General features: G+C 42.4%; 1 protein-coding gene across 2 annotated transcripts in view; it reads left to right on the forward strand.

Moving 5' to 3' along the window:
• The window catches only part of prkcab (protein kinase C, alpha, b), a 350,330-nt gene that overhangs the window by 276,085 nt on the left and 60,565 nt on the right, over positions 1-13,680 (forward strand). For both annotated transcript variants that reach the window (XM_068003889.1, XM_068003891.1), the window contains exons 11-12: positions 6,118-6,209; positions 12,830-12,892. In XM_068003889.1, coding sequence (XP_067859990.1) covers positions 6,118-6,209; positions 12,830-12,892 — 155 coding nt within the window. The remainder of the gene's footprint in view (positions 1-6,117; positions 6,210-12,829; positions 12,893-13,680) is intronic.

Here is a 13,680-nt window from a genome sequence, read left to right on the forward strand (position 1 = left end):
GTGCACTTACGCAATATTGATTCAAATGTAGGTTTCAGAGTTTGAGTTTGTACCCTTTCAGACTAGCAGATGAGTGACAGAAATCAATGAAAGGTGATCTGTAGAATGGAATCCTGAACATGATCCAGAAACCCCTCTTTGTCCCTGCTCACCACTGTTCAACAACTGAGCTCAGTTGCAATCAGTTTCAGACACCTTACTTATTGCTGTGTTCATTGTCTCCATCGTGTCTGGATGACAGACACTCTTATTGTTAAATCATACAGCCTTTGATATTTTTACCATATTTCCACTCCCTCCTCTCCAGTACAAAAGATCGAGTTTAATGTAGCTTATTACTTGCGGTAAATCCCTACTTTGAAATGAGTATTGTGTGATGACAAAACAGTTGCAGCTGTCATCTTATCTGAACCTGATGGAGTCCCTCAAAAGCTTTGATAAGATGAGTTCATTGACTTCGTGATAAATCTTCGGCACTTGATCTCCAAATCTCTTGAATGCAGCATTCCATCTGTGGTTCTGATTTGGTTTTATTGGGCTGTAAATATGCTATTTCACATGTAGTTACAGCTGAAACCAGGCCCCAGTATAAAAGGAATATATTAAACAATATGAGCAGAATCTTGCTTTAACAAATGCAAAAAGTGGAGAATTGTCAATATCAGAAGAGCTTAGCAATTGGCATCATTCTTTTTAATTGAAGGATGAGGTTCCATCGTTGGTTGATTAGTATTAAACACCTCCTTAAATTGAATCTGGTACAGTGCATGCCTGGGGAACCCTGTCATCAAAGGAAATGCTCCCTTCAGCCAATCATCTCTGTTATGCAAACATAGTAGTAGGATGTATAAGAAATAAGCACAGGATGGAGTGTTTACTTGGTACCATGAATAGAGGGCTGGTCAGTTCAGCCGTGCAGTTTTATTAACCTGTTACATTATTTAAAAGAAGTAGGAATATTAGCTTTTTCCACTGCACCCCACAATTTTCCATCCTGGGCTTTTCTTGATTTTATCTCATCTCCCTCCTGTGTAGCATGCTGGGGAATTTAAAGCATATTTCCTCATATCAGGTGGCATCCTTATGAATCTAGAGCCTCAATATCCTTCCTATTAATATAAAGCCCAATACTGCACACAGTACTACTCTGAGATCTTAAGGTTTTAATTAGGCTCATGATTACCTCTTGGCTTTCATATTCTATACCTCTTGTGATAAAACCTAGAATTCCATTAACTTTTATTTACAGTCTTATCAACCTGAGGTGCTGCCTTTAATGTCCTGGGAACCAGTAGCCCCCAATCCCTCTGCTGTTCCACAGCACTGAGCCTACTTCCATTCAGAGTAGAATTACTGTTTTTAACCAAAATACAACACCTCACATTTACTGACATTAAATTCCATTTGCCATTTTTTAGCCCATTTTATCAATTTCGCCTTCACAGCTTCCTTTGGTCTTCTAAAGAAATAACTATCTATCTATTTTGTTATCTATTGCCTCTAGGCCTATGTCGAAATCATTGATAAACACAGTGAACAGAAGTGGCCCCAGGACTGAACCCTGTGGGACAACACCACCTGCTTCCAACCACTGAAAACCTGCCCTTAACTCCTACTCTGTTTTCTCCCTTTTAACCAATTTTTAATCCAGTTTACTATCCTCTCCCTAATTCCATACCACTTAACTGCCTCTCAGTACCTTGTCAAAACCTTTCCTAAAGTCCCTGTACACTACATCCACTACAGTTCCCCCACGTACGATGCCTGCTACCTCCTCAAAGAGTTCTAGGAGGTTGGCAAGCACGATCATCCCTTTTGAGATTCATGTCAACTACTTCTATCTTCTCTTTATCTAAATATGTGTTAATTCCATCCTTAATTAAAGATGCTAAAATGTTCCCTACCACAGATGTTAGGCGAACTGACCTGTAATTACCCGGATTAGCTCTATCTTCCATTTTTAAAAATGGAAACTATATTGGCCACTATCCCATACTTGAGCACACATCCACACTCAATTTAATTTCTAGGGCCTCGACAATTTCCTCCCTCCTGATCCTAAGATGTATCCTGTTGGGCCCAGGTGCTTTATCTTCCATTAGCCGAACTAACCTAATTAAAATTTTATCACTCATCTCGCTCGAACACTTCAGGATTTGGGAAACTAAGAGAAGAGTAGGACCTATTAGAGACCAAAAAGGTAGCCTATGTGTGGAGTTGGAAGATGTGGGTATGGTTCTTAATGAATACTTTGCATCTGTCTTCACAAAAGAGGGGGACAATGCAGACATTGTAATTAAGAAGGAGGAGTGTGAAATGTTGGATGGGATATATTAAGCGGATTAGCATCTTTAAATCGCCAGGCCTGGATGAAATGTCTCCCAGGCTGTTAAGAGAAGCAAGGGAGGAAATAGTGGAGGCTCTGACCTTCATTTTCAAATCTTCTCTGGGAACAGGCGTGGTGCCGGAGGATTGCAGGACTGCTAATGTTGTACCATTGTTTAAAAAGGGAGAAAAGGATAGACCGAGTAATTACAGGCCTGTCAGCCTTACCTCGGTGGTGGGCAAATTATTGGAAACAATTCTGAGGGGCAATATAAATCGTCATTTTGAAAGGCACAGATTAATCAAGGACAGTCAGCATGGATTTGTGAATTGATTGAATTTTTTGAGGCGGTAACAAGGAGAGTCGATGAAGGTGTAGTGCATTTGATGTAGTCTACATGGATTTTAGCAAGGCTTTTGACAAGGTCCCACATGGCAGACTGGTCAGAAAAGTAAAAGCCCATGGGATCCAAGGGAAAGTGGCAACTTGGATCCAAAATTGGCTTAGTGGCAGGAAGCAAAGGTTAATGGTCGACGGGTGTTTTTGTGACTGGAAGGCTGTTTCCAGTGAGGTTCCGCAGGGTTCTGTACTAGGTCCCTTGTTTTTTGTGGTATATATTAATGATTTAGACCTAAATGTAAGGGGCATGTTAAAGAAGTTTGCAGTTGATGGTGAGGATGAAAGTTGTAGACTGCAGGAAGATATCAATGGACTGGTCAGGTGGACAGAAAAGTGGCAAATGGAATTCAATCTGGAGAAGTGTGAGGTAATGCATTTGGGGAGGGCAAACAAGGCAAGGGAATACACAATAAATGGGAGAATACTGAGAGGTGTAGAGGAACTGAGGGACCTTGGAGTGCATGTCCACAGATCCCTGAAGGTAGCAGGACAGGTAGATAAGGTGGTTAAGGGGGCATATGGGATACTTTCCTTTATTAGCTGAGGCATAGAATATAAGAGCAGGGAGGTTATGCTAGAACTATGTAAAACACTAGTTAAGCCACAGCCTGGTCACCACATTACAGGAATGTTGTGATTGCACTAGAGAGGGTACAGAGGAGATTTACGAGAATGTTGCCAGGACTGGAGAATTTTAGCTATGAGGAAAGGTTGGATAGGCTGGGGTTGTATTAATTGGAACAGAGGAGACTGAGGGGAGATTTAATTGAGGTGTATAAAATTATGAGGGGCCTAGATAGAGTGGATTGGAAGGACCTATTTCCCTTAGCAGAGGGGTCAGTGACCAAGGGACATAGATTTAAAGTAATTGGTAGAAGGATTAGAGGGGAGCTGAGGAGAAATGTTTTCACCCAGAGGGTGATGGGGGTCTGGAACTCACTGCCTGAAAGGGTGGTAGAGGCAGAAACCCTCATCACATTTAAAAAGTACTTGGATGTGCACTTGAAGTGCCTTAACCTATGGGGCTATGGACCAAGTGCTGGAAAGTGGGATTAAACTGGATAGCTGTTTTTCAGCCACCATGGACATGATGGGCCGAATGGCCTCTTTCCATGCAGTGACTTTTCATGATTCTATGATTTGCCTCTTCGGGTATCATTCTCTTAGTAAAGACTGAAGAGAAGTAATTATTAAATACCTCTGTCATTTTTTGATCATCTTCTGCAAATTGACAATCCTCTCATCTCAAGGATCCCATCTAACATTTAACAATTCTCTTTTTACTGATATAGTTGTAAAATACTTCACTGTTCCTTTTGATGTTCTTTTGTCATACCCCCTCTTGGCTTTCCTTATCTCGCACTTAGCCTCTTTTCTTATTTTCTCATATTTTCCTTCAATTTTTAATCATTATTATTCTCATAGACCCTCTTCAATTTTAATTGGTTTCTAACCTCTTTATTTATCCATGATATCCTGAAACTACTAGTAATTTCCTTTTTAATAGAATATACATTTTCTGTACCTTTGCAATCGCTTTTTTAAAAACATCCCACTGTTGTTCTAATCCTGTTTCTATTGCCACCTCACTTCAGTTAGCTTGTTCCTCAACTTTATAAAATCTGCTCTAATCCCATCTGGTGTTCTATTTTTTGTACTGACTTTTTGCCTTTCTAGTTGGATCTTACACTTTATCATATTGTCACTACTCCCAAGGTGCTCAACTACATTTAGCTCATCTAGCTGATCTGCTTCATTACTCATAACCAGATCGAGCAATGCTTCTACTCCTGTAGGGCTACTAACATCCTGCTTCAGGAAGGAGTCCTGCACATACTTTAGGAGTTCCATTCCCTTTTCTCCATTTCTTCCCTCCCTGTCCCAATCAATGAGGTAATTAAAACCACCCAGAACAATAATTTTGTTATTCCTACTCATCTGTCTAATCTGACCGCAGATTTCCTCTTCCATTTTCTACCCACAATTTGGAGATCTGTAAAACACCCACACTAATGTAGCAAGCCCTTTATTTGCTGTTTGTAGGACTATGCTGTGCGTAAATTAGCTGCTGCATTGGTCTTCATAACAACTTACTTTTCAAAATAATTTACCGGTTGTGAAGCAGTATGGGACTTTGGATTCAAATCCAGGTCAGATTGATGGGATGAAAATCTCTGCCTGCTGCCTGTACACGCTCTATATGAAATAGGTTCGGGAAGTCTCAACCAGATCCCAGTGCCTTCTAAAACACTGTATTAACTGTATACTCACTCAAAATCAGAGCCTCCCAGTTGCTGCTGCAGAGCTCAGACTGCTATTCCTTCTTTGGGGATGGAGGGGTAGGGATGATTAAATATAATTTTGAAACTTGTCTTGCTGTCTTCAGCCTGTCCTCTAGTCTGCAGCGGTCTAGGAACAAACCCTTGTACCACCTTTCCACAGGCATCGAACAAAGGAAGAATAAAGCAGCAGGCTGGGACTCCCCCACTCATTACAATAGGTGCAGTGGGTCTGCTCCTGCAACAGGCACAGGCTCCTCTATCCTTGCTGGGGCAGGGTAAAGATTGGGGTGTGGGGGGTGAAGATCAGATATAATGGGCTATTTTTCCCCTACCCTGCAGCAGGCGAGCATTGATTCCCCAAGCACAATGCAGAGGAAAATCTTCCCTCATAGTTTCACAGTTCCCGGAACTAAATGTACTAGCTGCATGGCAATCATATGTCGGCTGCCAAAAAGTAACCGAACTCTTGCCTCTAAAAATCAAATGTGACTGTGCTTTGTATATCCTTGACTGCACCACTGTGCAGAATGCACGTAACACCAGCGCAGTGTTCTGGAAGTGCTCTCAGAGCAGTAAGTTTTAAGAGGGTTTCCTCTTTCACAGAACAATCAAAAAAACAGCACCGTCTGTTAGATCCAGTGATCTGTTGAGACTCGGTGACATGTCATTTCTTTCTGGGAATTGGTAGCGAAGCAGCCTCTTTAGTACTTCATAGCAGCATTATGTGTGCTGCCGGGGCTGAAACTAGTAAGTCCCAACCTTAAAATTTAGTTGTGTTTTTTTCACTTCCTCACCATTTGCCAAACTCGTACCCAATACGCCTACACTCGTTCACTCTAGTTATCCCCCACTTGTCCCTGAGGGGATTACTGTTCCTGTGCTTTCCTTTCAGGTGATCATGCTGATTACCAACAACTGTCTGTTGACATTCTATACAGACATGGTGTAGTATCTGCCCCAGGCTAATTTCTCTTGTGCTCTCTACAGTTCAAAGTTGTGAAAATGTTAAGTGGAAATGTAATTATAAAAATGGTGCCAAATATTGCAATTTCAATGCAGCAGGTTAGAGGATATTCCTTCTGCTCACGTAGCTTGCACCTTCTGTTCTAGGATCGCCTTTATTTTGTCATGGAATATGTGAACGGTGGTGACTTAATGTACCACATTCAGCAAGTTGGGAAGTTCAAGGAGCCCCAGGCAGTGTAAGTATCGATCCTGTAACGTCCATAAAACTAACCTTTCAGAGTTGTCATGATACTGTTGTGCACTGTTCCAATTTAATATTCTATATTCACTCCTGTCTGCCAAATATAGTATCTTTGTGGCAATGTGCTTCACTGTGGAGTGACAGGATGTGAGTTGAGTTTCCTACAGTACATGAGTGACCTTGGGCTGCTTTTACACTTCTATTAATGGGGGTTAAGAAGTCGTGTGGGGAAAGTACTTGACCTGCCTCTCAGCCAGGAAATAAATATTGCTGTGCAGAGACCTAAAGAGGGAAAAAAGAACCTCCCCATTCCAACATTAACTAATAAAATATTTTCCAAGTTCATCTTGAGTTCTCAGCCAAAAACATTACCATGGAAGTTGCACTCACCAAGGCGGAAGAAAACAGATAGAAGAAAATGTCCTAAAGTTTGATGTTTTAAGTCGATAGATTAGATAACAAACTCGTAATGATTAGGGCAGAATAGAGAAAGGGAGACATGGCAAGTAGAAGTAAAGCACAAGTTTAAATAATTGAAACACTTTGGGGTAAAGATTCCACTTTGGCATGCACCAGCCTGTTATTTCCCAGGCACTCAATTTAATGGGCAGAAATTCACAAGCTGGCGAGTACAAAAGTGGCATTTCTACCCCTTTGAGTTATTTTGGGGTAAGTATTTGCAGCAGTAACTCTACCCCTGACATGAGTCCTTTTATTACTGTAATATTAGCGATTTTTTCAATGTCATGATTGTAAACTGAAAATGGAAGGAAATAGAGAGAGGTCTAAAGTCACCTTGGGCTTGCTAGCAGTGTACGGGTTAATAGTCTGACACTGTAATACATTGAGAGGGCTCATCCCATCCCTGTCATTGCTGTAGTGATGCACTGAGCCTGTTAACTCACTGCAAATTTACCCGGCAACCAAAAGGAAAACTAACTTCAAATGTTGCTTCTTTAAAACCTACACCAGTCGATCTAACCCACAGTGTGTGTTAAGATGGAGTGTGCTACTAAAACTTAGGCATTCTCTTTTTTAAAAAAAGGATTATTAACAATTTGAGGTGAGTTTAAAAAAGGTCGCATTAACTGACTCAGCCCTGAGAACTTGAACTTGATAAAAAGCAGGACCACCAGTAAACAAATTCCATCAAACTGGATTTAACTTGTGAAGAGAAATGGGAGGGTGCACTGTGATGTTTTAGAACTTTTTATAGCACAGAGCTCCAAGCTGAATATCTTCTATGCCAACTGATTGGATGTATAGTCAGAGAGAGACTGGTGGTTTATCCTGCACCTTTCACACAAACAACGTGCAGGACAGACTGGCAGAATGGAAAAGGGTGATAATAAAGGATGACATGAGGACAGTAGTGAGAAAAGACCTTGGCTCTGAAGATCAGGAAGCAGAATCAGTATGGGTGGAGATAAGAAATAACAAGGGGCAGAAAACACCAGTGAGAGTAGTTTATAGGCCCCCTAACAGTAGCCATACCATTGGACAGAGTATTAATCAAGAAATATTAGGAGCTTGTAACAAAGGTAAAGCAATAATCGTAGGGGACTTTAATCTTCATATAGACTGGGCAAATCAAATTGGCAACGGTAGTCTGGAGGACGAGTTTATGGAATGCATTCGAGACAGTTTCCTAGAACAATACATCATGGAACCAACCAAGCATCAGGCTATTTTAGATCTTGTATTGTGTAATGAGACAGGGTTAATTAGTAATCTCATAGTAAAGTTTTAAAGGAAGTAGGTGAGCACATTGCAGATGCCCTAACTATAATCTTTCAAAGTTCTCTAGAATCAGGAACTGTCCCTCCTAGATTGGACGTCACTCTGCTTTTTAAGAAAGGTGAGAAAGGGAAACCAGGGAATTATAGACCAGTTAGCCTAACACCTGTTGTGGAGTCTATAATTAAGGATAGGGTGACTGAACACCTTGAGAATTTTCAGTTAATCAGAGAGAGCCAGCATGGATTTGTGAAAGGTAGGTCGTGCCTGACAAACCTGATTGAATTTTTTGAAGAGGTGACTAAAGTATTGAACAGGGGAATGTCAATGGATGTTATTTATATGGACTTCCAGAAGGCATTTGATAAAGTCCCACATAAGAGACTATTAGCCAAGATAGAAGCCCATGGAATCGAGGGAAAAGTACGGACTTGGTTAGGAAGTTGGCTGAGCGAAAGGCGACAGAGAGTAGGGATAATGGGTAGGTACTCACATTGGCAGGATGTAACTAGTGGAGTCCCGCAGGGATCTTCTTGGGGCCTCAATTATTCACAGTATTTATTAACGACTTAGATGAAGGCATAGAAAGTCTCATATCTAAGTTTGCTGATGAAACAAAGATTGGTGGCATTGTAAGCAGTGTAGAGGAAAACATAAAATTACAAAGGGATATTGATAGATTAGGTGAATGGGCAAAACTGTGGCGAATGGAATTCAATGTAGGCAAATGTAAGGTCATCCATTTTGGATCAAAAAAGGATAGAACAGGGTGCTTTCTATATGGTAAAAAGTTAAAAACAGTGGATGTCCAAAGGGACTTAGGGGTTCAGGTACATAGATCATTGAAGTGTCATGAACAGGTGCAGAAAATAATCAAGAAGGCTAATGGAATGCTGGCCTTTATATCTAGAGGACTAGAGTACAAGGGGGCAGAAGTTATGCTGCAGCTATACAAAACCCTGGTTAGACCGCACCTGGAGTTCTGTGAGCAGTTCTGGGCACCGCACCTTCGGAAGGACATATTGGCCTTGGAGGGAGTGCAGCGTAGGTTTACTAGAATGATACCCGGACTTCAAGGGTTAAGTTACGAGGAGAGATTGCACAAATAAGGGTTATGTTCTCTAGAGTTTAGAAGTTTAAGGGTTGATCTGATTGAAATTTATAAGATATTAAGGGGAACAGATAGGGTGGATAGAGAGAAACTATTTCTGCTGGTTGGGGATTCTAGGAGTAGTGGGCACAGTCTAAAAATTAGAGCCAGACCTTTCAGGAGTGAGATTAGAAAACATTTCTACACACAAAGGGTGGTAGAAGTTTGGAGCTCTCTTCCGCAAACGGCAATTGATGCTAGCTCAATTGCTAAATTTAAATCTGAGATGGATAGCTTTTTGGCAACCAAAGGCATTAAGGGATATGGGCCAAAGGCAGATATATGGAGTTAGATCACAGATCAGCCATGATCTTATCAAATGGTGCAGCAGGCTCAGGAGCTGAATGACCTACTCCTGTTCCTATGTTCCTAAAGGATCCTCTGGGGAAGAATGATCATAATATGATAGAATTTCACATTGAGTTTGAGAGTGACATACTTAAGTCCGAAACTAGAATCTTAAACTTAAATAAATCAATTACGTAGGTGAGGGACAAGTTGGCTACGGTAGATTGGGAAATTAGATTAAAAGGTATGATGGTAGATAAGCAGTGGCAGACATTTAAAGAAAAATTTCAAAATTCTCCACAAATATACATTCCATTGAAAAATAAAAACTCCACAAGAAAAGTGATCCATCCATGGCTAACTAAAGAAGTTAAGGATAGTATTAGATAAAAAAAGAGGCTTATAATGTTGTGAAGAATAGTAGTAAGCCTGAGGATTGGGAGAGTTTTAGAAACCAGCAAAGGAAAACATTTGCAGGGCTACAGGGATAGAGCAGGGAAGTGGGACTAGCTGGATTGCACTTGCAGAGAGCCAGCGCGGACTTGATGGGCCAATTAGCCTCCTTCCGTGCAATATTAACGGCAGCGAGTCTCGTGGTCATGTGTCTCGCACTGCAGAGGGGCAAGAGGCTTGTGAATGTATGTAAATCTGGGTCCAGTGATGCAAATAGGACGCCAATGTGATTTTAACGAGTGCAGCACGGGTTTCATGCAGGTTGGCAAGATCGCCAGGGGAAGCCTGGCGGGATTGGATCCTGACTGATCAGTGTGCGGAATGGAAAGGAGCCACGATGTGAGTAAAGTTGCAACATTCATAGGTGCTCTTTCACTTCACTGTGGGCTGTGATTCTATAATCACTGTTTGGTTTGGCTTACAATGTGGAGAATCTTCATTAAAAAATAGAAGCTGATTATGGGTGCTGCCTTAGCTGCACTCTACTGGAGTGAGGAGGTGGAAGAGGAGCACCAAGAGCAAAACCATGATGAAGAAGGCGCTGCAGGAGAGCCACAGGGAAGGCCACAACAGAGGTTCTACCCACCTCACAGGGTCTGCAGACAGAGGCTGAGCTGCCTTGACCTGTCTGAGGAGCAGCGCTTCAGGAGGCTCAGATTGTCAAGGCAGTTGGTTGCGGACCTCTGCAGCCTCCTGGAAGAAGACCTTCTTCCTGCTGGACCGGGCGGCCATAGGAACTGGAGTAGGCCATTCAGCCCCTTGAGCATGTTCCGCCATTCAATGAGATCATGGCTGATCTGTATCCACCTGCCTTGGCTTCATACTCTTGGCCAGCAAAAATCTATTGCTCTCAGATTTAAAATTATTAATTGAGCTTGCATCTACTGCTTTTTGTGGGAGAGAGTTCCACACTTCTACCGCCCTTTGTGTAAAGATGTGTTTCCTAACTTCTCTCCCCAATAGCCTGGCTCTGATTTTAAAGTTATGTCCCTTTGTCCTAGACTCCCCCACCTGCGGAAAAAGTTTCTCTCTACCCTATCAATTCCTTTCAAAATCCTAAAAACCTCATGACAGTGGAAGTTACCACCACCCTCAACTTCTATGCCTCTGGATCCTTCCATGCTGTGACAGGAGGACATAACGAGGGTGTCGCAGTCAGCCACCCATAAATGCATCAGGCAGGTCACAGATGCGTTACATGCCAGGACCAGCCGAGGTATCTCGTTTCCAACTGATGACAGCAGTCAGAACGAGGGAGTATTAGGGTTTGCCGCTCTGGCTGGTTTTCCGCAAGTGCAGGGTGCAATAGATTACTCGTAGCCATCAGGGCACCTTCTGACCAGCCAGGAGCATTTATTAACTGCAAGGGTTTCCACTCCATTAATGTCCAACTCACTATGTGACCACAAGAAGAGATTCATGCAAGTATCTGCCCGATACCCGATGCTTTCGTCTTAAGGCAGTCCAATATCTTCCCCAATGTTTCGATCTGGCACCAGTGTTAAGAGGATGGCTGCTTGGGAACAAGGAATACCCCCTTCTACCACGGCTGATGACACTTCTGCGGAACTCCACAATCCCACAACAGAACAGATACAACAGCAGCCACATCACACAAGTTGTGTCATACAGCAGGCCTTTGGGATGCTCAAGTTGAGGTGCCTTGATAGGTCAGGAGGGTCCCTGCAATATTCGCCAGCTAGAGTCTCCAGAATAATTGTGGCACGCTGCATTTTCCAGAACATCACTGAGCAAAGAGGACTGGAGGTGCAGGAGGATGAAGTCCTGCAGGACTCATCATCTGATGAGGAAGAGGATGGTGAAGAGGACGCTGAAGGACACGATGCAGGGCATGAGGAGCATCTTGCGGCCTGGGATGCAAGGGATGCACTCATAGCGCATCACTTCACCTAGAGATCTCTTACTCCTACCACTCATGTGGCCAGACCCCCTTGCACAACAGTCCTGCAGCCTTGACTCCATTGCTTCACAATGGTTCAACTTGTCACCATGAAAACATTGAACCAACTTCCACATCTATGATATTATGACAAGGCAGACACTGAACTTTCCCTAAAAGCAGAGAGCACACAAAAGTGAGAGGTTTTAATATGCACAAGAAAACTAATATTTCCAAATCAAGTAATGAAACACCCAAATATGAACCCTAAGTGCTCTTTTTAACTGATGAATTCCTAGATCTACCACTTCTACGAGGTGCAAGGAGGGACAAGAGGGAGTGGAAGGAGATAGGTAAAGAAGGACGTGTACTGACCTTTCCTGACCTGGTCAGGTCATTGAAACGTTTCCTGCATTGGATCCAGGACCTTCGCGTGACGCTCCTACTGCTCACTTCCTCGGCCACCTCAAACCATGCCTACTTCAGCGTGGCAGCAGGTTTCTTCTTCCCACGTGTGGAACAACACATCCCTCCTAGCCATCACCACATCTAGCAGGACCTCCAGGAAAGCAATGGAGAACCTGGGAGCCACCTTCCCTCTCTTTCCAGCCATGTTACTGATTTTTGACAGTAATCTGTAGTCAATATAATCCTATCCCTCAGACTCCCTTGAAAAGATGGACTTCACCTTTAAATAGTGGAAATTGCGTCCAGTGGGTGGGCAGCACATTCACAGATGCATGATTTGGCCGAGAAACCTGGAAGCGTTATTTAAATGGCCTTTAAAATCAGTCGCCCGCTACCGCCCTTGCACACTCCATTCCCGTCTTGGAGTAAAAATTGGGCCATTGTATCACTGGGCCATCCTTCCCCTTTCAGTAGTTTATGTAGGCAGTTTAAAAGCGTACAGTACTTGTAGAATTATAAAAGGATTCCTGCAACTTAAAAAGGAATATTCTGTAACGAATGAATGTGTTACTGTTTCAGTTGAAAGATTTGAAATGTAAAATTCTGAATATCTGGAGGCTATTTCAAGGCTGTTTGTTCACTGCAGGTTGCTATAGATGTTTGTTTTCTGTAATTCTAGGTTCTATGCAGCAGAAATTGCTATTGGTCTATTCTTCTTGCATAAGAAAGGGATCGTTTACAGGTAAGAGAGCCAATGTTTGATCAGATAATGATAATAAGCCTGCTCACTGTCCCAACATGCACAGTTGCAAAGAAGTATGGTTTAAAATAATACAGTTCACTACTTACTCAATAACATCGATCTTTCTTTATGGCCATAAATGAGCTTACTGTTTGGTGAAATAATGTCAATAAAGAAACCCTGGACACGGAAAAGTAAATGAAAACAGGTGGCATAGTATCCTGCAGTTCTTCCTAAGGGGTACTACCCATCCTTTGCTCAGAATTTCTCCCCACATGCCCTGCCTCCTGAGATCAGGAACTTTGTGTGCAAAACAGCAGGCTCAATCTAATGTTCTACCTTTTCCTGATCATCTGTTATCAGGATGGCGCCTATCTGAGCGACTGCAGCCTGAGCGGGTTGCCTGCTAATTGTCTTAGCTGGGGTCTGGTGACTGATACAGATGGGTTCTAAGGAAGGGAAAAGTGAAAGAAAATCTTAACAAAAAATAATGTTTTGCTTTTAAATGTACAGAAATGTTCTACTGATAAAGGACAGCACTGTTGAAGGTTGTCAACATGTTTTCATGCCCTGCAATCCAAAGGGCACTTTCATCTGAAACACTGGTTCAAGCTGAAGCTGCTAGATCACACACAGCTTGAATTAGATCAGGTATCCTCAGACAAGGATGTCTTCCTTGTTGAGTCTTGGGATATATTTGCCTCAGTATCAACAGCTGTTACTATAATGTGCCCTATAGCTACATTGAGTCGGATAGGTTTCAGAATGATCATCGGTACCATTCACCA

The sequence above is a fragment of the Heptranchias perlo genome, chromosome 23 (assembly GCF_035084215.1).
Source record: "Heptranchias perlo isolate sHepPer1 chromosome 23, sHepPer1.hap1, whole genome shotgun sequence".
NCBI classification, from domain to species: Eukaryota; Metazoa; Chordata; class Chondrichthyes; order Hexanchiformes; family Hexanchidae; genus Heptranchias; species Heptranchias perlo.